The 25,018-nt window shown below is 33.9% G+C and overlaps 1 protein-coding gene across 2 annotated transcripts; it reads left to right on the top strand.

The window, feature by feature from the left end:
* The first annotated feature begins 21,597 nt into the window (after positions 1 to 21,597).
* On the top strand, positions 21,598 to 23,317 carry LOC110735359 (RPM1-interacting protein 4-like). Of its 2 annotated transcripts, none has more exons than XM_021915533.1 (2): positions 21,598 to 22,326; positions 22,976 to 23,317. In XM_021915533.1, the coding sequence occupies exons 1-2, from the start codon at positions 22,321 to 22,323 to the stop codon at positions 23,198 to 23,200; spliced, it is 231 nt and encodes a 76-aa protein (XP_021771225.1). In that variant the 5' UTR covers positions 21,598 to 22,320; the 3' UTR covers positions 23,201 to 23,317. The 2 variants fall into 2 exon arrangements, with proteins under 2 accessions (XP_021771225.1, XP_021771226.1); XM_021915534.1 differs by having other exon boundaries at positions 22,979 to 23,317.
* Positions 23,318 to 25,018: the final 1,701 nt, after the last annotated feature.

Here is a 25,018-nt window from a genome sequence, read left to right on the forward strand (position 1 = left end):
ATATGGATTGCGGATCGATTTCGATTTTGATTTTAAAAACCGAAATTTTTATTAAGCCTAATACCTCGGCCCAATTCCCCTTCATGTATATACAAATTTTTACTTACACCCCGGGGTAAGGAACACTGCCTGCACCTCCCCCCCCCCCACCCCCCCGGTACCCTCCGTGCATGTCCCGCCCACTCCTTTTCCTTTATCAATTTTCTGTAAATTTTTATAATGTGTTCATTTTGTATTGGCAGATGTTCATTTTTGTATTGTTAAATGTTTATTTTTTAGCAAGGCGTTTTTTATTCTAATTAATACTTCATATATTTTTTGGATTGTATTTTTAGAATTTTCTATAGATAAAACTAAGAACAAAATTATTTATAAGTATTGTTGTACTCAAATTATTTTTATTATCAGAAGTATCACATCATCAACCGATCATTTTTGTTTATTTATGTTTCATTCTTTTTTATATAATCAAATATTCCTTTCAAGGATTATGTGTAACTGTGTAAGTAATATAGTAAGTTGTATGCAAATACATACATCTAAGAGTTCTATTTATTTAAATAAAATGTTGTTAAAAATAATATCCAATATAAAATAATTTAATTAAATTACAATAATAATACATTTCTATTCTATTTCATGTAATTGTTTCATAACACATTAAAGTGAACCATTAAATTCTAAATGTATATATGTGTCTTGTTTAATGGGCATTATTAATTGTTACTTTTGGTACAATAAAGTGTCTATATAGATACATTCTCCTTGTTGCATCTTTAATCATATGAAATTTGTGTGTTTTCCATGAAAATATAATCCGATGAGCACAATACATTTGCCGCCTTCAACTTCATTACTTGATTATCACATATAATAAGAGATCACGTTTTTTTCAAAAAAAATAATAACAACCATGAACACATTCCAAACAAAAGTACGTGAATTCTAAGGATTCAAAGTTAAACATTTACGAATGAATATAATAACAAATTCGAAAATGAACACACAGTAAAGTAATAAATTAATAATACATTTTCTACGATGAATGAACACTATGTGATTATTTTTGAACATTTTCTGATATGTGAATGAACATACATTAAATATGACGTGTGAATATACATTAATATATGTGTGAATATACACATATCCAAATGAACATCTATGTATCAATATTCGAATAAACATCTGACAATATTAGAGTTAAAATGTATGTATATATTAATTTAATATGAAGTTGAACATGTATTATTATAGTCTATGTGAATGTATTTTCAATATGAGAATGAACATGCACGTATTTAAATCTAATGAACAATTATTTCCCATTATATATTCATTAAAATCTGAATTATCATAAACAAAACTAGGGTAGTCTTCTCTCAAGACTGGACCCTAGTTGATCTATTCTAAGGTAAGAATGTGAATGATCATTGTAGACACCCAAATGTGTCTCTCCAAAACCAAACCCAGTGATGAATTTTCATTTGATTATCGAACGAATTGAAAGTGTGAAAAGTTTAGTGATGTGGATGTTTTTAATTAAATTATCTCTATTTCTGTTTTCAAAATTGTTTCTTCTTTCACTCTATTTATGAAAAGCGTGCAATCCAGTTTATTTTGATACATGATATGGGTCCAATAATAGTGAAGTTGTATGGGGTTTGAAAAGACCTTTCTAACGATATATTATAAGCCCAATTCCGATGAATAATGAGGAAGTTATGGCCAAAATACTAAACTAAGCCCAAACCGGATTTTACCTACGACCAAATGATCAAGTAGAGGGTCCAAATGTTTAATCCCATTCCTAAAATAATTAGGATTAATTAGAAACTTTCATAAATTTCTAAAATATCTTAATTATCCTTTTTGAAACGATAAGATCATATAATTTGAAATTGAATAAAACTTTCCTTTTTTTAAGTCCTAATTCTATTCGAATTTAAAGATGTTCCAAGACAGTCAGATATTATTTTTGTGCCTCATAATATTTATCCAAATCTTATATGGTTGGATAGACCTTGAAATTATCTTTCCAATGGTATATTATAATATTAACTCCGAGCTATAACGAAAAAGATATGAAAGAAATACAAAACTCTATCCAAAACTGACACCCTTCCACTATTTCAGCCATACCTTTTTAGCTAAAAATTATTTTAGTCTAATTCTAATTGAATTGGAAAGTAGACTTCAATATCTTTCTAACGACATATTATAAAACTTATGTGGAATTTTGGATCAAAAGATATGATAAAAACAAAATCCACAAAAAAAATTATCACAGCGCCAAACGACAGGTTTGTCGCCTGGCGCTAATACTTGTCGCTTGGCGCTGCTCTTGTCGTCTGGCGCTAACCCCTGTCGTTGACGACAAAAGGTCTTTTATTCTGAATAGGACTCGAACTCTTTTCCACCGTATCCCGAGCTATTTTTTCTATAAATAGGGGTCGTATCTCCCCATTTTTAATGATTCACAATAACAATCATCTAATTCTATTATCTTTCTCTCTCTAAAAGCTAGAATCTTTCTCTCTCTCTATTATTTTTCCAAACCTTCCCTTTTACAAAATTTTACATACATTATTTCTAGACACACCTAGCCAAGTTCGAGGTTGCCTTTGCCCTAAATGTGAAAGGTTGATAATTACCCACTGTTTGGTCCCAAACCTTATTACAATTCTTTGATTAGATTTACTATTTTAATATTTTTCCTTGAAGTTACTAACATGTGTATTTTGTTATTAGAAAGAGGTATGAGACATCGAAGTAAGTACTTTAATGGCTTTATTGATCTTTTAATATAGAAATCATGCTTAAATTATTTTGTTGATTCCTAGTATCATGTTAGGATGTTATATTGCTTCCTAGTATCATGTTTAGGGTAATAACTAAAATTTCTAATATCATGTATATTATTATAATGCTTCCTATTTCTTTCCTAATATCATGTTAGTGTCATGTTAGGGCTAATTGATCTTTAATGTTTAGTGACATGTTAGGGTTTGTTTTTAATCTTGTTAGTATCATGCCTATTATCTTGCTAACAATATTATTATGCTTTTATTGATATTATGATGATGATTGTTATTATGTTGCTTGATGTTTATTTTTGTTATTGCTTGATCACACCTTTTATGCATGTTTAAAGAGAATTTGTACTTGTAATCACGTTTAATAAGATAATTAATAATCTTGTTTAAGTTAATGTGATTATAATTCAAGTGATCGCCAATAATAGTTTTGTTTGTGCATTAATATCCAACCAAAATAGATAAGCATGTTTAGGATTAATCTATTGATTGCATGTTAGTCAGAAAGCGCACATGAATACGAGAAGAATAAAGTAGAGGCCTATTTTTAGGGCAAGTTCAATCTCTTTTAGGTTGGATTTGTACCTTCATCCCCGAACTTCCAATCATGGTTTTAGACCTATTAGAGTTAACGATCTCTTGGATCATTAAGGGGTGTAACCTTCACCCTGTAAAAGGTTTACAAGTTCCTTGTTGGCGACTCTTTTACTCTAGCTTCCTTCCCTTTGGACGCCACCATGCTTAAGTGTATGATCACAGTGGGGCTCAAGTGTGGGATGCTTGAAATGTTCCCTACAATCATATACTAATATCATAATGAATATCTATCAAAATGAAAATGAACATTTATCCAAAAAACATTTTCCTTATAAACTAATTCAAATTTTAATAATTTTACGAAAGCTTGACTAATTCAGAAAATTAGCACAATTATACTCTATATTTGAGTGGCAAATAATTTCATAATTCCTTATGATTTTACATATGAGCATTATATAAATATGTGAATATACATATATCAAAGCAAAGATGAATAATTTATGTATTAATATTTGATTAAACATCTATCAATATAAACAATTTTCATGCATATATTATTAATATCCAAATGAGACTCATGAGCATTTCTAAATATGAGAATGAAATGAACGTGCATTTAAATCTAAGTGACTAAATTCAATATGAGAATGTACAGAAAATTTATCAAAATTCGAATGGTCATCAATTAATATGTGAATGAACATACATATAGATCATGATGAGCATTTATCAATATGAGAATTGATGATATAAAAAAAATCCATTATTAGTCATAACAATCATAAGAACTAGAACAAATTGTACACAATTTTTAAAACTTTAGGCTAACAATTATTATTATAAATTCATACCTTAACATAAAATTAGAGAATATTAAACAATAACATAATTCAACTACAATTATAAGACTCTCTTACTTTCCACAAAAAAGTATAAGAAGTCACAAATTCTTACTCAAAATCTTTAATTCCAGAGAAACTTTTTGATGAAGTTGGCAATAATATGAACATATATAAAAAATCTAATGATCACATATTAATACACGAATGGTCATTTACTAATACACTAATGAACATCTATCATCACGAAATAAAATGTTTTTAAACATTTATTTTCCATACTAAACTAAATTTACATCTCAATAATCTGACGAAATATATCAAACTATCCAAAAAATAAGGACAACAACACTTTGTTTTCAATTATTTATGTCTAATAATTATAAAATTTAATATGATAACACGATATTATACACTGTTTATATGTTATATTTGATTTTATTTTAATGTGTTTTCTCCATTCTCTTACTCTTTTAGAGCTAATATTTTTCCTATTTCAATATTGCTCTTCTCGGTATATTTGTTTTTGTTTTTTTAGGAATAGGGCTCGATTTGCGTGGAATTCGTTTTGATCGCGAGAGCGTTTCTAGTATCCTAAAGCATTGTAGTAGCCTTCTTGTGGCTTGCAACCTTTCAGCCACAACCTGGTTGTGGGCGTCCATTATTGGAGCAAAGGAAAGGCGAAGACAGCCCGCTCCACAACCTGGCTATGGCGATTTCTTCCGTGCCACAACCCACCTGTGGCAGCTCATTTTGGTGGCGTTTGAGAGTCATATTTAGATAAAAATGCCCAGTTTTATGCTAGGATATAAATAGATTTTACATAGTCTTTTATTTATCACTTTTTCATATATTATTTTTAGACTTTTTGGGTATTACGTTCTTCCATATTATTTTCTAGGGTTTTGCCTTCAAGATTTAAGATTTCATAATTAATTCCAAGTATTGATTTATTCTCTCAATTCTCTTATTTTATTATTGGTAATTATGTTTTCTTTATTGATTATCATTCTTGATTTCATGAATATGTGTGAGTAGTTTCTTTATTCCAAGATCTAGCAGAACCCGAATATGATTAATGCTTGATTTAATTCTTTAAATTCTCTAATGATAATTGCAATTGATATGCTTAATTGATTGTGCTCATGCCAATACTAGATAAGGGATAATTGGTATTGTTATTAATCCATTGTTTTAATCGCAACGGGATTTGGATTTTGACAGGTTTGAATAAATCAATTAAGGGTTTGAAGTTCATCACAGGAGTAGTTGAATGGATGATTAGGAAGTTAGAGTAATGCGCTCAAGGTCTTTAATTTGCATGATTTCATGGAAGTAGGTTTGATTGTGATTAGGGAAGCCATTTGTAGGCGTCGCTCGAAGTGCACCTACGTTAAAAGCATGTTGTGAATATGCTTGGCACTCATAGGAAGTGGGAATTGACATTACGATTAGGGACAAGGAAAGTAGGGAGCCGCAACAAGTTTTTAAGGAACTTGTAAACCGTTCACGGATCATAAAAAGGCAACCACGATAAAGGGACAACGAAGGCAACAACGATTGACTCGTGAAGGTTACACCCCATTCATAATCCATGAGATTACTAACTCCATATGGTTCGAAACCATAAAAGGAGGATCGGGGATGATGGTACGAAGTGAGTCATGGAGTCACATTCGCCTGTATTGGCCTCTACTCGATTCTTATAGTGAAAAGTGATTCCTGCGATCTTAAAGGTATACAAACAAAATATTCAATTCGCTCCAAACTATTATTAAGCTAAATTGGTTTAATATTAATGCAACACATTATTCTAAAATATCGTGATCACTTGATTAAACAACAAGATTAAAAAGGATCCTAAACCAGTTGTCCAAATTATCTTATTAGGCGTGATTATCAACTACATATTCCCTTTAAACATGCAATATGGCGATCATAAAAATAATAGAATAAACATTAATATTGGAAGCAATTCAACAATAATAGCATTATTCAAATCAAATAATAATAATAACCCTAATCATGATACTAGCAATATAAAAAATAAGAGTAATTAAGTGAATTAATTACTCACTTTCCGCGTTTCCTTGAATTGCTACATCATGAATAAACTGTTAGTAACTTCAATAAAAATATAAATTAAATTAAAAAGTAGAGTTGAATTGGTCCAAACCCTCAGTTATTTGTACCTTTCATGCCTTGATTTAAGGACGGAACCTCGGGTTAAGTATAGACTCCTTGGAAAGCTTAGGGAAAGAATGATGTAATTAGGAATATAGGTTTAAGGCTTAGAATATGGGAGAGAGAGAGAGAGAATTATTTTTGGTGTAAAAGAGAGAAAGAGAGAAGGATTTGATGATCAAGCTTGTTGATGATTGAAAAATGGGAGATATGACCTCTATTTATAGAGAAAAAAGAGGGGTCGAAGAATCCAGAAAAGATAAGAATTCGAATCGGAATAAAACTCTTGCAATAGACAGCAGTTTTTGCGGTTTTGTTTTTATCATATCTTTTTATTCAGAAATCGGAATAAGATGAATAATATATCGTTGGAAAGCTCTTTAAGTCTAATTTCTAAACCAATTGAAATCAGATTCAAATATTTTATAAAAAAAAATATATGGCCGAAATAGAGAGACGGTATCAGTTTTGGATAGAGTTTGACATTTTATTCATATCTTTTCCGTTATAGCTCGGAATTGATATTATAATATATCATTGGAAAGATAATTTCAAGGGATATCCAACCATATAAAATTTGGATAAAAAATATGAGGCAAAAAAACAATATCTTATTATCTTTTAATGTCTTTCAATTCAAATTAAATTAGGACTTTCAAAAAAAGGAGTTTTATTCAATTTCAAACTCTTTAATCTTATCTTTTCAAAAAGGATAATTAAGATCTTTTAGAAACTTGTAGAAGCTTCCAATTAATCCTAATTGGTTTAGGAATGAGATTAAATAATTTGGACCCTCCACATGATCATTGGGTCGTAGGTAAGGTGGGCTTAGGTTCGGTTTGGGCTCAGTTTAATATTTTGGTCATAACTTATTCGTTATAACTCGGATTTGGGCTTATAATATATCTTTGGAAAGATCTTTTAAAGCCCATCCAAATATTCAATCATTGAACCCAGATAATGGACCAAAATAAAATGAATTAAATGTTTTTATAAAAAGGACACGAAATGAATGATTTTAAAAGACACAAAATGAATTATTTTGGGTTTAAAGGCACGAAAAGAGGGAAATAAGTTATGGTTTGGGGAAATGGGCTAGAATTTGGGTTGTTTATGAAATGGAAATATGGATTTAAGCACTCTAAAGATTAAATACTTAACCCGACCAATAATGGCGGTGAAAGGTTGTTCATCATCAGGTTTGGTTTTGGGGCCGGGAGACATTTTTAGGTGTATACACCATTGATAACTCGGGAGAGACCGTTGGTATTATATAGGGATTACTTTTCCTCTTTAATCAATTGAATTATATGTTAGGGGTAGAACGACTATTGCATTAATTGTATTCGTGGTGATGCTTGATCTTGGATGTTTGTAGCATTGATTTGTTATATTATTAGATTTAATTGCTTTATTTAGCTCTTTAGTTATTATTTCTTACTATTATATTTGTTACTTGCTTAGTATTTACTTGATTCTATTTAATTAGTTGAATCATAGTTTCTTGGGATCCAACCCTTGCTTATCCGTCTACGTAGTAGTTGTCTAGTTAGGTTTAAAATTTGTTGGGTACGCGACACGCCTATCATAATAACGCACCATAAACTAATTCAACACAAGAGTACGTCAAATATTGATATAGTTCAACCAATATATTAATTTTTTTCTAAGATTTGACAATCAATTTGGGGAAAAAAATTAGAGTAATCAAATCGATCAATATTTAATAGTTATATCAAATCATTAAAATGAAAAAAGGAGAGAAAAATTAGTACCTTATCAATGATTTGCATCAACAATGAAGCTCCCATAAAAAGTGATGAATAGATGATAATTAAATTTCTATGATGAAAAATATGAATGTTTTTAAAGAGAGAAAATTAAGGATGGAGGTTTTTGGAGAGAAAATGGATATGATAAATTTTTTTGGAGAGCGAAAATAAAGGGTGATGGTTTTTGAAGAGAGAAATCATATAATTAAGCTTTTTGGAAGATAACAATGGTGATATATATAATATATATGTATTTGTTTTTGGGGGGACGTTATTTGGGAGAGAGGTAAATTGGTTGTGGTAGTGGGGGGGAGGGGGGTGTGTGTAGGTATATTTACCTACACTAGGGTGTAGGCATTAGAAATTGTTAGAAATTATCATGTATAAACCTCTGGGTTAAAACCCTAATACCTTTTCCTTTTCTCACTCTTTCAACATTAAGGCCCTGTTCACTTCAACTTAAAAAAATAATTTCAGTTCAGTAAAAATAATTTCAGTTCAGTAAAAATAATTTCAGTTCGCCAAAAATAATTTCAATTCGGTAAAATAAATTTAGTAGTAAAAATAAGTAACATTAGAGAAGAAATATAACAAAGAATCAGTAAAAATAATTTCAGTTAAATAAAAATAATTTTAGTTTAGTATAAAATTAATTTTAGTTCGGTAAAAATAGTTTCAGTTCAGCAAAATTAAGGTGAAGTGAACGAGGCTAAACTTGCGGCAATATCTTTTCCCTCTTTCCTTATTTTCACTTTCTCACTTCCGTCCACTGTTCATTTAAGTCTTCTCCGACCACCACTCATTCTTAATAGCTCATCCACTAAGCATCGACCAGTCTCCGGTCATCCACTAAGGATCGCTCAATCTTAGTCTTCTCCGCCGCTCTCACAGTCGGTCTTCTCCGACGATCCACTGTTCTAAGGCATCTTAGCCTCTCACTGTCATTGTTAGACTTTGATTTAATGTTTTGTTCATTTAAAATTTGTAATGGTTGTGCACTACATGGAAAATTTTTTGGGGATAGCTTTGCTTGTTATATTTTGATTTTTGTTGAATTTCAATTAAATTTCCCCAAATTTCTGTTCATTTTGTTTATAATTTGGTCATTGCTCTTTATTTTTCTTGAATTAATCTGGTAATACTCTGTGTTTGCTTGGTTATTTTACTTGAATTTCCCTAACAAAATTTGGTTCGGTTTGGATTCAATTTCCAAAACTGCGCGAATTATTACGGTTTGGATAGGATTGGACTCAATCCAAATTTGATTTGGATTCGGTTTCAAAAATCCAAAACCGAATTAACTCGTTTTGGATTAAGTTTGGTGTAAAATCCAAAGCGTAAACCGAACTTTCACCCCTATGCCAAAGAATCTACTATACGTATTTCCAATAAGGGTATAGTTTTCATAAATCTCCAATTACTTATGTTGGTTGTGGCCCAAATTTTACAAGCCCATTATTTTTGTGAAACATTATGCGTACATTAGAACCTTTCCGGAAATCAAGCAAGGTCTTATGATTTTTCTAGAATAATAACCTACTTGAATTTTCAAATTCTAGAATATTATAGCTACAAGAATGATGAAGGAATTTCTGGAATCTTCTCCAACTACTTTTTTGCAAGCTCCATTTGCAACTATAAATATATTTCATGGGCATTCAATCAACATACATACACACACGAAGCAATACTATACATAAGTCTTCCTATCCTCCTTGTATAAAATACACCTTCTCCTCCACTATTCTTTATTTTGTACTAATACTTCAAGAGTTCCTATGATGAAAGTTTGCCTGTACTATTCTCCCTTTCAAGGGTTATCGATTTTTCCCATGTTAATATTGTGTGTCACTTCCTCTACTTATACATCTTTAATTTGCACTCACCAACTCTAACAACTTCATTATTACACTGCAATTTCATTCATTAAGTGAAAAGTTGAGTTTGACAAATTAAAAATGAATTAAAAGGAAGAAATTACATATAAAAAACTTTATTAATATGAAAAATCACATCGTAGAAAGATTGGTAAGAATTAAAGTAACAATAATAGCTTATAAACAATTAAAGTTTTTTTGTTTGATCATTTTTACTTTAAACATGGATTTGTGAATTTAATAAATTAAAAGTATACTAAATACTTCATTTTCTTCATATAAATTTTTGTTATTTACATTTATTCTTTAAAAATAAAGAATCAAATGAAGGCACTCTGATGTGGATCCTAACCCCTTGTTTAGTCAAGTTTTTAGAAATCTCACAATCCTGAAAGAAAGATTCGTTCGTGAACACTTTTTTGAAGATTTAATGTAGGAAACGAACCGATATGACAAGAACCCGACCACCTCCTGGAACGAATTACTTGACTGGTCAAATTATTTAGACCACCTCCTGGAACTAATTAATTTGATGTTCTTAACTCTCAACTCACCTTCTGAATCGATAATTAAGTAAGCACGCAAGAGAACTCACGCAAGAATAATGCAAGCGATGCACAAGTATGTATTAATTTCGAATGTAATGTGTTTTAGATTACAGCCTTCGTGCCTTATTTATAGACTAAGAATCTACCAAAATCTGCTAGGATTAGCTGTCCTAAGTTGGTTAGGATATCCCTAAACCGTCCTAGAACACCCTCCTACGTAAGCTTGGACTCCAAGCAAACCGAAACAAATAGCTCCTCACACGTTTTCCTAGCAGCTTTAGTAATCTTAGACTTTCCTAAATTACATCAAATTCTAATTAAAGGAAAATAAGACTAAAAACATGTAATTAAACTAAGCCAAACCAAGTAAAACGAATCCGAGTGGATCCCAAAACCTTGGGGCAAAAACTAGAAAGCAAATAAAGATAGAATAGGAATAAAATTCCTAACCTAGGTAGAACCTAGGATTTCGGCCTCTTGAGCTTGACTTGCTGTCCATGTGAGTCTTGTCACCCAAGTTTGTTTCTTATCAACATCAAAGCCCATAGGGTTGAGTAGTAGAGTGACAGGCTCTTCAAAAGAATTGCCCTTTGCATTCACATCACACTCATATTTAACTTTTTTTCAATAGGATGGTGAAGTCAAAATAATCGACTTTGGATCAGCAACACCATTTTCAAATAAAATAGAAACTGATGGCACACTGAAGTATGCTCCAAAAAAGGCAATTAAACTCGTTCGTATTTGTTTTTTTTTTTTCAAAGTTGAAAAGGTGTTTTATCACCCCAGCTGTCACCTAATGGGATATCCAAGGTCATACATTTCAGTTGGGAGGATTAAGAGTTAAAATAAAAAAAAAAAAAAAGAATTTTAGTTCATTTATTATTACTTTTTAAAAAAATATTTAAAATGTAAGGCTTCAAACCGGTTAACCTTGTTAATTAAGTTTGGAATTTGGAAATGAACCCTCTATGATTGAGCTTATTGTGAGTTAATTAATAATTTCAGTCCTTTCAAAAATAACACGCTGATAATTATTGAGGATGATAACGTCAAATTCTTAAGTAGTATATTTTCTCAAGCTTTAACCATAAATATATAATTTCTTTGGAGAAAAAAGCAGTTGAACAATTTGATGTGTACGCGTACGATCCAACAATGATACAATTGTTAAACTTTGAATATGAGACAAATATCAAAAATAAAAAAGAATCATAATTAACTGATCAATAAAAATAGTATAGAAACAATTAAAAAAAAACCTGTTAAAAAGATTTTGATTGTTTGCAGAACATAAAATAAAAATAGAAATTTTTGTAAAAAGTAAAACTTTATTTATTTATTTATTTATTTTACGGGGAGCACAACATCAATCAAATTGCCAAAGCATCCATAAGTACATAAGGGGAAACATCTGGAGGAACACAATGATCCCAATGTTGCTCAACATTGAAGGGAAGAAACGTAGCAAGGTTGTGGGTTGCTGTGTTGCCATCTCGCCTAACGTGACTCCATTGCAAGCTATAAAATTTTTTTAATCTGCACCATCACATCACCTAGCACTGTGTCAAGATCAGAGAGGTATATAGCGTTCTTCGTGAGCCTATTTACCATAATCTGACAATCTGATTCAATTATCACCTGACTGTAACCATAATGGCAGCCTATCTTTAGAGCCCACTCAATTGCTTTTTTCTTAGCTACTTCAACAGATCACCACGCACGCACTCTTTGCACAGCAGCAAAGAGGACCTCTCTCCTATAATCACGAGCAATGGCTCCCAAACCCACCCAACCTTTTTTCACACATCGAAGCATCAGTGTTTATTTTAATGGTCCCTGGAGGGGGAGGGAACCATTGTTTTGGGCTGGAGCAGAGTATAGCAGCAGGGGTAGCAGACTTTGGAGAGTTTTCTAGTTTTGTGGTCTCCTCAATCCATCTTAGTACACGAGTAGTCAGAAATTCAATTGGGGAGTCCTTACCTTGAAAAACTTTCACATTTCTATCTTGCCACAAACCCCACATGAGATAAATACCCTTAATCTTTGTTTCATTTTCCATGTCTTTCCAGCTTTCAATAAGATCACAGGTTGAGACAGAGCTTGCATTTAACCTCATATCATCACAATCTAACTTCCACCAAAGGTCTTTAACTCCCCCACACTAAAAAAAATCATGCTTCCAGGTTTCAGCTACACAACTACACCACGGGCACAAGTCAGATTCAGTGAGGTGTTTGTGCTTCAAGAGCCCACGAACAGGAAGGGTTTCCGTACAGAAGCGCCACAGAAAGTTTCAAGCCTTTGGGACAACATTTACCTTCCATATCTCAACCCAAGCACAATGAAAGTCCTCAAGATTGCAGCCCTTGCCTAGCATATAGGCTGTTTTCACCGAGTACATGCCAGTTTTGGAGAAAGCCCAGGTTGGCTCATCCTTTTGTGCCCGTGAGCTTAAAGGAATAACTATTATGCATTTTAAATCACTCTCAATGAAAAGAGCCTGCAACAAATTATAGTCCCATTCCCGATGCTCATAATCAATTAAGTCACTCACAAATCACAATAGTTACATCCTCCGAAATGGCACTAGTAGCTACACGTCCCTCCTCATCACAAAGCCACGGGTCAGTCCAAATATTGATGTCTCTACCATTTCCAACCCTCCACAAGACACCTTCCTTCACTAAGGCCTTTGAGTCCCAAATACTTCACCAAGATAAACTACCACCAACACAAAGGAACAAGGCCAAAAAATCTGAATGTTTGTAATACTTGGCTTGCATAACTCGGCTCAAAAGAGAATTTGTGTTTGATAGGAGTCTCCATGCTTTTTTACCAAGGAGAGCTTCATTGGAGACCGTTAAATCACGAAAACCCATGCCCCCGAGGCATTTTAGTGTGCATAGAGAATCCCACCTCCTCCAATGGATTCACCTTCTTCCATCGGTTTCACCCCACCAAAAAATTTCCATAGCCGCATGAATCTTCCCAATCACCTCGCTACGAAACTTATAAACCCCCATGAGATAGGTTGGGATTGCTTGAATTACCAATTTTAGGAGGATCTCTTTTCCAGCTTAAGACAACAACTTTTCTTTCCATCCTTGTAGTTTCTTCCAAATTCTATCAACTTTTCTTTCCAACCTTGTAGTTTCTTCCAAATTCCCCGTTTTGACCTCCCCAAAATATTCGGAATACGAAGGTATTTTTCAAGACATTATACTTGCTTCATATTCAAAACACCCAAAATCTCTCCCTTTTGTTCAACTCTAACACCTTACTAAAGTACACTTCCGACTTTTCATAATTAATTTTCTGGCCGGATGCTGCTTTGTACTTGCTGAGAATATCAACAATGTGTGAGAATTACTTTCGGTTTGCCCTTGTAAAGAGGAGACTGTCATCTGCAAAAAGGAGGTGAATAATTTCTGGACCCTTTCGACTAGCTTTCGCACCATGAATATCACCCTTTTTCCGCCGTACTCTGAATCATATATATGAGAAAATGCATCAGCCACAATAATAATTAAGTATGGAGAAAGGGGGTAACCTTGGTGTAAACCTCTAGAGGGAGTCACCGCACCATAGATATCACCATTGATCACAAAAGAATATTGGACTGAAGAAACCAAAGTCATCACTAAATTCACCCATCTACCATTGAAACCCATTTTCAAAAGTAATTGTCGGAGGAAGCCCCACTCGAACCTGTCATAAGATTTGCTCATGTCTAATTTCATTGCAATGTGACCCTTCCGCGCCTTACTTCTCTTTTCATAGTATGAAATAATTCCAAAGAAATCAAAGCATTATCAGTAATAAGTCTCCCAGGAACAAAAGCACTATGATTTTCGGAAATAGTGTCACCCAACGCCTTTTTTAAGCGAATAACAAGACATTTTGAGACAAGCTTATAAACCACATTGCAAAGAATAATGGGGTGAAAATCAACTGCCTTTTGAGGCTCTTTGACTTTCAAGACAAGAGAAATATTAGTCTTGTTGACATTCTCCGGAAAAGAATTACCATTCAAGATCTGGGTAACAAATTTTGCTATGTCATTACCAACAATATGCCAAAAGCGTTGATAAAAAATAGCATGCATACCATCCGGACCGGGGGCTTTGCTTGGGGGCATTTGTTTAAGAGCTGCGTATACCTCCTCTTTTGTGTATGGTTGCATGAGCTTATCATTCATTGCACTTGAAATGAGGTCGGCACCTTCTGGAGAACTTGCTTGAAATCAGAATTTGTGGGATTTGAAGAAGTAAATACGCCTTCGAAATAGGCACTGATAACGGTTGCAATATCTTCCTCCTCCGCTCTCCACACGCCACTATCATCCCATAGACCTTTGATGGTGCTCTTTCTTTGACGTTGTGAGGCTTTGTGGTGAAAATATTTTGTATTTCTATCGCCTTCTCGAACCTTAGCAACTCGCGATCTCAGATTCCAATATGCCTCATATTTTTCTTGTAGCTCATCAAGATGATGCTCGAGATCATTACACTCACGGCAACTATCTTCACTAATAGGACGGTCTTGGGCTTCCCTTAAAGCGATTTCTGTTTCAGCAATTTGCTTCCCCAACTTGTTGTGATGCTCCTCACTCCAGGACTTGAGGCTTTTACCCACAACAGCCACCTTCCCAACGACTGCCAGTAGACCCTTCCCACGCCCCTTTAATTACCTCCTCGCAACTCTCATCAATAAGCCAGAAGGTCTCGAACTTGAATTCTTTTTTCTTCTTTTTTGATTTTTGTGCTTCACAAGTGATTAAGATAGGAGCATGGCCAGACTTTATTCTCACGATGTGTTCAACCGACGATTCTCTAAACATCGAGCACCAAGTTGTCGAGCCAAGAAAACAGTCCAATCTTTAACGAATACGTGTTGAAGGGGATCTCCCACGCTCCCATGTATACCACGTACCACTATAGCCCAAGTCCCGTAAATCACAATCAAGCAAAACTTCTCTAAAATTTTCCATCTCCCTCCTAAAACCTTGAGCTCCCCTTTCCCTCTCATCATATGAAAGCAATTCATTAAATTCTCCACTAGCAAAATTGGAATGTCAACATCACATAATTGGCGAATGAGATGCCAAGTATGAGCCTTTTCCTCCTCTTTTTCCCCCCATACACCCCCGCAAACCTCCACTTCACACGACCCTCACTCTAAATATCACCACATATATGATGATAAGAGAAAGAGACCAATCGAAAATCAATATTCTCCCTCCAGTAAATACACAAACCTCTTGAGCGACCCTGGCTAGAAACACCAAAAGCACCTTGAAATCCCAAAGAACCCCTAAGGTCTTCAACCACCTTGCTATCTACCATCGTCTCAACAATAAATAGTAGCCCCGGGCAAAACTTATGACTCCATTTTCGGAGTCGACGAACTAATAGGGGGTTGCTCATTCCCTAACAGTTCCAAGCCAGGATACTCATTGGGTTTGGTGGGGTTGGTCATGCCCAACCTCCGCCATTGGCCCACACCACTAGATAAATTTGTATCAATATGAAGTTCCTGCTGTAATAACTCTCCCCCCTCCCTTCCACGCTTTCCCAGTGATATTTTCTCACCCTCCTTGTTGCACCCTCCAATCCCCTCTCTAGCAACCCTCTTCCATTGTCTCTTCCCCCCTTTTTCTCCCAACTTTTTCAGGGACACAAACCAACTGAGCTTCATGAACAACCCCTTCATTAATACTCTTCTTTTCCCTAGGAAATGCTCTAATTTTTCACTTCCTTCCGAGAACACAGCTCCTATTTTTTCTTTTCTGGCCCCTAATACATCAACTGCTCTGCTTTGCATCGTGTCAACCTCCCCAACAGAAAAGAGGTTTGTTTTGAGGGTATCACAGGTAGGTGTGGAGTGTCAGCTTCATTAACTACCTGTTTATTTTCCACAAAAGGTTTTTGGTGCGTTTTGGTGATAAATAGTCTTTTTACAGCATTGCTTAAGCCATCTTCATCATCACGGGTTTTGTTTTTCACTGCTTTCCAGGGAGTGGATACTCGGAGCTTCTCATTGAACCTCATTGTAACAATATTTTCCTCACAATCCTTCTCCCCATGACCCAAACATTCACATATATAGCAAAACACATGCAACTTTTCATATTTGATTGGAACTTCAATCACGCCCCTCCCCGTTCTAAGTTCCATAGACTTTTGCAATGGTTTGTTCACATCAACTTTAACACGAATTCTCAGAGATTTGTTTATTCCTATTACATCCGACTTATCCATAGCAATGAAAGAACCTAGTTTAATTTATCACCGATTCTCCTAGCATTCTCTTCATTATTTCTACCTTTAAACGGTAAGTCATAAACACAAATCCAAAAAGGAACAAAGTGAAGAGGAATTTATGATGGTTTTGAGTTACCTGTGACTTCGTCAAGGATCATGACATGATGATCAAAGTGCCACAGTTGAGAGTCCAACACAAATTGTTTGTCTTTCCAATGGTGAAACTAGAAAAAGAAAGTTTTTTCCCCAATGATATTCGCCTCGCATCCATGTTTAGGTTCCAAACCTTCTTCATAGTGTTAATAAGGGCATTAGCATTCACATTACGCGGAGTATGAATTTTTCCAACGATGGCCAGTTTGATTTGGGCAGCCTCCTCGCCTCCGTCATCCTCTTCCCAATTGATCTCATCGTTCTCTTTATTTTTATCTAATAATAAATCATTACTTTCCTCGAGACTCGCCATAGAAGCAGTATCGAGAGAACAAAATCAATTAGAAGGTAAAACTGCAAGAAAACAAACTTCGAGATTGAAGCAAAAAAACTAGCAAAGGCTAGAAGACGACCCTCCCAAGAGAGAAAACCCTAGAGGGAAAATTAATTAAAAATTAATTCGTACAAACATAAGTAACAATTTTGCCAGACTAATAGAAGATTATATATAATAACTGACGTGAAAATTTGATTTTGCATTTTGCTGGAGAGTTTTGTTATACCTTACAAGCATATAACAATATGGATCCTTGCCCGATCCTACATTTTCCAAATATTAATCTCTGGCCCTAATGGTAATATTCATTCTTTAATCTTTCATGGGATGTTGACTATTGTCTATATATATATATATATATATATATATATATATATATATATATATATATATATATATATATATATATATATATATATATTCCATGAGCACATCGTGATGAGTATATACAAAATTATACAGCCTACCACATAATTTCTTCACCAACAGGTGTTTGTGATGAGTGAAATTTCTAGCAAAAGGTCAAAAGCTAGGGGAGTTAATATTGAACTTTCTAACAGCTATATACCAATCAACATTATTGAAAGGTGGTTAGTGCCTTTGTCTTAGAAATTGTAGACACCTAAAAATGTCTCCCCAAAACCAAACCCGATGATGAACAACTTTTCACCGCCACTATTGGTCGGGTTCAGTATTTAATCCCCAGAGTGCTTAAAAAATCGTATTTGATTAAATTTATATTTTTGAACAGTCCATGGGCTAGTCTTGATGTTTGGTAAAAGCATAGTTTTAATTTCAGCCCAAATTTATTATTTATTTTTGGCCCAAACCTTTTTTTTATTTTATTTAATTATTTTCTTATTTTAGCCCAAATGATAATAAATCAGAAAAGGCCCGAAATTGTCAATCGGCACTTAAAATGCTGAATGAAATTAGGGTTAAAAATGTATTTAGACGGAAAAGCGGGCTGGGAATTCCCGCGCCACGGCAGGTACCCACCGTGTCACGGGAATCATTCCCGTCTGACGGTGGATTTTCCGTGACACGGGAAATCTGCCGTGACACGGGAAATTCCGTGTCTTTTCCGCGTAAACCCTTAACGCGTTTTCTTCCCCGTTTACTGAAAATTTTCCGCGTCACACTAAAAATGCACCGTGTCACAAGAAATGTTTCCCGTCTGACGGTGGGACTTCCCGTGTCACGGTACAATTTGTCGTTTCGCGGGATACTTATTTAGGGTTTTTATCATTTTAGGGTTCCGTGTGCTCCCTCAGCACATTTTCTCTATAAATATCCCCTCATTTCTAATGTACGGGGCACCAATTAATTCTCTAATTTTCTCTCTTCTATGCTTTAGCCTAAACACTAGCCTACCCTTCTTATTTCAAAATTCCTTCTTCAAGTACTCCAAGGAGTCCATACTTTACTCGTGGTTCTGTCCTTAAGCCAAGGCGTGAAAGGTAGAACTGTTTGAGGGTTTGGCCCCAAATCAACTCTACTTTGTTTAATTTAATTTAATTGTTGTTTTATTATTATTTTCTTGAAGTTACTAACTCGTTTATTATTTTGTAGTTGCAAACAAACAAAATCAAAGTAAGAATTATGTTCCTCTTATTTCTATTATTTTTCTAACGATTTTATATTGTTGGAATTATTGCTAAATTGCTTCCAATATTAATGTTTATTCTATTATTATTATTTATGATCACCATATTGCATGTTTAAAGGGAATATGTAATTGAAAATCACGCCTAATAAGATAATTTGGACAACCGGTTTAGGTTCCTGTTAATCTTGTTGCTTAATTCAAGTGATCACAAATATTTTAGAATTATATGTTGCATTAATATTCAACCAATTTAGCTTAATAATAGTTTAGAGCGAATTGAATATTTGTTTGCATGCCTTTGAGATCGCAGGAATCATTTTTCACTATAAGAATCGAGTAGAGGCCAATACGGGCGAATGTGACTCCATGACTCACTTCGTACCATCATCCCCGATCCTCCTTTCGTGGTTCCGAACCATATGGAGTTAGTAATCTCATGGATTATGAATGGGGTGTAACCTTCACGGGTTAATCGTTGTTGCCTTCGTTGTCCCTTAATCGTGGTTGTCTTTTATGATCCGTGAACGGTTTACAAGTTCCTGAAAAACTTGTTGTCGGCTCCCTACTTTCCTTGTCCCTAGTCGTATTATGTCAATTCCCACTTCCTATGAGTGCCAAGCATATTCACACATGCTTTTAACGTAGGCGCACTTCGAGCGACGCCTACAGAAATATATGCCAAGTTTTAAACTAGACAATGTATTAGACTAGTCACCAGACAAAGATCTGCCGGTTTCTTATAATGAGAAGCACCTTTGGGTTTTTTTTCAAGGAAAATAGACGAAATGGAACCGGAAGGGCAAATGGTAATGTGAAAACTACACTGAATAACAGAAATGTGTACAAGGATAGCTAAGTGGCGACATAATACAATTTACAAGTAGCTACATTATATTTACGAGTGAAGTATAAATGCGGTCCTTGAACTTTTGTATTTGTGCACTTTTAGTCCCTTAACTTTCATTTGTGCACTTTTGGTTCCTCAACCACCATTCTTGGTGTTTTTTACCAAAAAATTGAGAGACTTAGCCTAGTCTGCAAAAGTTTAGGGACTATGAGTCATTAATTTTTTATTTTTCTCTGTTTTCCAGTCAGTGTTAATAAAAAAATAATAAAAGTTTCTTTTTTCCTTCAAAATTAAAAAGAATCATCTAATCTTATTGTTTAACAAAAGAAAAAAAAAACATTTAATTCAACTCATCGCTTATTCTTATTCCTTATTCTTCTAATTCAATGAGAAAACTCAAAAAAAAAAAATCTAAAACACCAAGAAATCATGAATTAAACCCACAAAAATTGCTTATTATTCTTCCATAATTTTTTAATTGGAAAAACAATAATATAAGGAAGAACATTTCTCCTTCCGCCACTCAACCTCTTTCTCCACCACCACCTCCGTTGCCACCTCCTCTGCCATTGCAGCCTCTCCTTACATTACAACCACCACCATTACAACCCTAAAAAAGTTTCATCAATTGAAGCAATTTTATTCCAGATTAGGAAGTCTTTGTAATTGTACACCATTATTTCCGCCATTAAGGAACAATTACCACCATTATTGTTTTTCTTAACATTCCTAAACACCCTAAATTGCCATTGTTGATGCAAACAATTGTGGGATAATGGTGGGAGGATTTAGCGGAGATTTCGGAGGGGGAAATAGGTTTGTTCATTGATTTGTTTGGGAGAAACTTATGGAGGACGAACAAGAAGCAAGCACTTCCCTAAAAATTCTACTGTAATCCAATATCCTTTCTCCTAATTAATTTGTCAATTTTCGGGTTTTAATTCTAAAAAATGGTGGAAATATTAAGGAATGAGGAGTTTGTGGTAGTTTATTACGAGTAGAGAGAGAAGCCATGGGAGAAGGAGGGGAGGGAGTACGTTGGGAGCCATGGGAGAAGGGAGGAGATAGAAAATCGAGAGGTAATAGGGAAAAGGGGAGAGAGAGTGTGGAAGGCATAAAAGATAATGCTTTTTTTTTTTTAAAGAAAATTATTGTTTTTTATTACTTTAAATTTTTAATTAATGTTGATGGAAACGACAATGGTGTAAAAATAATGACAAATAATAAAAAGTTTTTTTTAAAAAATAAATTTTGTTAAAAAAAACATAAAAAAAAAAAGACTCATAGTCCCTAAACTTTTGCTGACTAGGCTTAGGGCATGTTCTCATACGTTGAAATTCAGTTCAGTTCAGCTCCTAATTTTCTTCTCTTATAAAATATTCATTTCAGTTCAGTTCGGCTAAGTTTAGTCAATGAGAACAGACCCTTAGCCCATCAACTTTTTGGCCAGAATCACCAAGAATGGTGGTTGAGGGACCAAATTAAAGTGCACAAATAAAAGTTGAGGGACTAAAAGTGCACAAATATAAAAGTTGTAGGACCGTATTTAATACGAAGTACTTGGTAATATAATTTCACCAAGGGGGTGTTTGACAATTGACTTTTTAGTGTGGTCAAACAATTAAATAATATGTTTGGTAATTAGTTTTTTTGTTGGCTTTTAAGCTGACTTTATTTTTCGCCAAAAGCTAATAGGAGTAGCTTTTTCATGGTGGTAGACAAGGGAGGGTCGTGGGAGTCGAGCTGGGGCAAATGAGGGGGATGGGGAATTTGTGGGTAGGGGGGCCACCAACATGGGGGGGGGGGGGGGGCTAGGTGTCAGCTATTGCGCGGGAAAGGGGGTGGTAGGAGTGGTGGTTTAGTTGAAGAGAAGGGGTTAGTTAGTTAATTTAGTATAACCAAGGTTAATTAACCATAAATCAATAACAGTTAACTATAAAATTAAATTAAAAAACACTATACTTAATTATGTAACACCATAGTGCCACTTAAGAGAGTTGGAAAAAGTTTGTCATTCAAAAAGAATAATTGAATTCTTACCATGTAGATTTTTTTTTATTTTTTATTTTATTTTTTATAATTGTAATCAATAAGAACAGTCAAAGTAGAGATTGTAGTATAAATCATGGCATTAAGTAAAAAGAATCCGAGTCAATATTTTCACTTGCATAGTACGTCACATGAAGACATGATCATACCCCTATTAATAAAAATCTCTCCTATTAATCATATTAATTTAGGACCATAAATGATATCAAGGTTATATTTAAACAAATTTTCCAATCTAATCTTAAAATTAGACAAAGAAGAATTAGGAACCACACATGCTATTAGTTACAATATATCCAATGACTCACTCTTTCTCTCTTTCTTCCACCCTGTATCATAATTTAATAGTTATTGTTGTTTTTTGTTTGTTAATATTTTTCCATTTTCAATTGATTGCCCTCATTCTATTTACAATTCTCCCAGGCTCCAACATCTTCTTTCTTCCTCTTGCTCCATTATTGACTTTTCCTGCGATCATTGTTGATGTCGGTAAGTTTGTTTAAATTTGTTAGAAATATGAGATATTGAAAAATATATCATGCCTTTTTTATTTATTCATTCCAAATATATGTATCTAATCACATTTACAATAATAATAAAAAAAAAAAATCATTATGTATGATATTAAAGTTTATCTTTTTATAAACGTTAAGTTTATTATTTTTTTTTTTTTTTTTTTTTTTTTTTTTGAAGGTAAGAAGAATAAAAATTAGGAAGCCCTCTTCAATAGGGAATTCCTAATATAACCCTTGCTTTTATATATCTAGACTCTAGTGTCTGATATCGCCTATTATCACGTATATATTATAGTCGTGACATACAAACATTAAGTAACATTTCCAATTCCACCAAATTATTTCATTCAATAATTTCATGAGTATATCCTTTATTTTCGTAATTTGAGAATGAACAAGATGACCTAGTTAAGTTTTGACGATGTTTTTAAACAAACGTAAATAATGTAGTAGTACAATTATAACATGAATTTTAATGTTGAATTAGAATTTTATTTGGTGCTATGGCCTAATTTGGATTCCGAGCTCAGTTGCTGATGGTGAATTAGATGAGAGTATTATATACAAGTGATAAATTATTTTTATTACACCGTTTTTGTTTTACTTTGAAATATTTAAAACAGCAGGGCGTCAATAATGCAAGAGGTAGACCATTGCCTAAGTTTGGAGAATGGGATGTAAATAATCCTGCATCTGCTGAAGGTTTCACAGTCATCTTCAATAAAGCTAGAGATCAAAAGAAATCTAATGGCACTGCTGTTGGTGGCTTAAAAGGTGCTCAAAGATTTAGTCAAAATATTAATCATGTTAATAACAACCAACATAAGCAAGATCAAGAATGTGCATAAGAATAAAAGAGATTAGAGGGAGTATTTATCAGTAACTATTAATTATTTTGTCTTAACTCGTTTGTTAAATTAGTTATGTGTCGGTGTGTATTATTTATAGCTACTTAGAGATATTATTGTTCTTATTATTTTTTCTTAATAATTGCAGAAAAAGTGGCTATGTTGTTTCTCTACTAGGTGAAGCTATTGCAGATGTACGGTTGAGTTGTAGCAAATGGTGGTTTTGAGATTCTAAACTTATGGTTGTGAAATACTGAAATGCAAACCTTACCACTAAACTAAGCTATGCTTGGTATCCAATTTGAGGATATCGTATTACAATTATATAATACTTGTAATTTTTTTTTGAATTTTAACACCAAAAAAAAGCACGAATTTAATTTTTAACAATATAAAAAAAAAGGTTTTATTTTGACACCACCAAAATTTTTAAAAATTGGCTTTTACCACCACTTAACAAGATTCATGGATGGAATCCGTTGATGGGGTTACAACGCCCACGTGTCAGCATATTATTGGTCTAAAATAATTTTTTAAAAAATAAAAACCCTACAACTAATCCAGTCACTGCACCTCCACCGTCAACCCCACCTCCGGCAACGCGCCGCCGCCAATCCCTTACCCTAACAGCTCCTGTCACCGACAACTTTGCCCCTTCCCTTCCCCCTTCCCAAAACCGACAGCCCTCCCCAGCGACCATAAAAAGCGGTCATTGTTGTTCATACCCATTAAAAACTAGTCACCACTAAAGGCCGCTAATAGTCGACATAGCCTGAATTAGGGCCGAAATGGTTTATTTTGACCACCGATCGATTTCGGCCATAAGTGGCCAATTTAGGGGCTTTTTTGGTTGTTTGCAAAATGAATGGCCTTAGAGTGTGGTCATTGTCCTTTGGGGGGTATGATTGTCGGTTTTGGGGAGGAAGAAAGGGAAGGAGGGGGTTTTTCGAGGGCTTTGGACTGGGAACGGGAAGGTAAGGGTGGGGTTGTGGTGTCGTCGAGGTGCTAACGGTGGGGGGGGGGGGGGTGGCTGGGTTAGTTTTAGGGTTTTTGTTTTTGTTTTTTTTTTAATTTTTAATTTTTCTTTTTTTCTAAACTAATAATATGGCGACACGTGGCGTATCTTATTCTTCGTACTCTATATTTATGTGGATGCTAAAAGGCTCTTGTTGACTAAAGTATTAAGGTTTAGATTCCAAGATTTAAGATCAAATCACATTTACACCATTAATGTTGTCGTTTTGTTTACTAGAAAATTAATTATATTGGATCCATAATTAGAGAGTCAAAAAAAAAAAAGTGTTAAAAGCTAATCTATTGAGAAACAAGTTCACCTAATTTGTGGTTATTTGATTCAAAATTTTATCTTCACAAACACCATTGATATAATATTTACCGGCCTCAAATTTGAAATGACTTGACCTAACTAAATCCGATATTAACGCAATCTACAACCCGAATTGACATTTCTACATTTTTACTCCATACTAGACTCATAATGGCTAAGAGATGCATGTACCAAAAAAAAAAAATTGCAAAACCCCAAAAAACTTTCAAAAAATAAAACATACAGGCCTTGTTTGGCAAATGGTTGTTGGCTGGTTCACTTGGCTTGTTTGACGAGGTGGAATATTTGGCCGTTTATAATGGCTTTTGAAATTGGCTGTTTAAGCTGGCTGTTTATAAAAGTGTTTGGTAAATTAATTTTTGGTTGTTGGCTGTTTATTAGATAATTTGTGGGCCAACAAGCCAAAAGCCAATAAAAAAGCTACTCAAAGCAGCTTTTTCATTTTGGCTTAAAAGCTAGCTTTTTCGCTG

Source organism: Chenopodium quinoa, unplaced genomic scaffold (genome assembly GCF_001683475.1).
Source record: "Chenopodium quinoa cultivar QQ74 unplaced genomic scaffold, ASM168347v1, whole genome shotgun sequence".
Classification (NCBI taxonomy): Eukaryota; Viridiplantae; Streptophyta; class Magnoliopsida; order Caryophyllales; family Amaranthaceae; genus Chenopodium; species Chenopodium quinoa.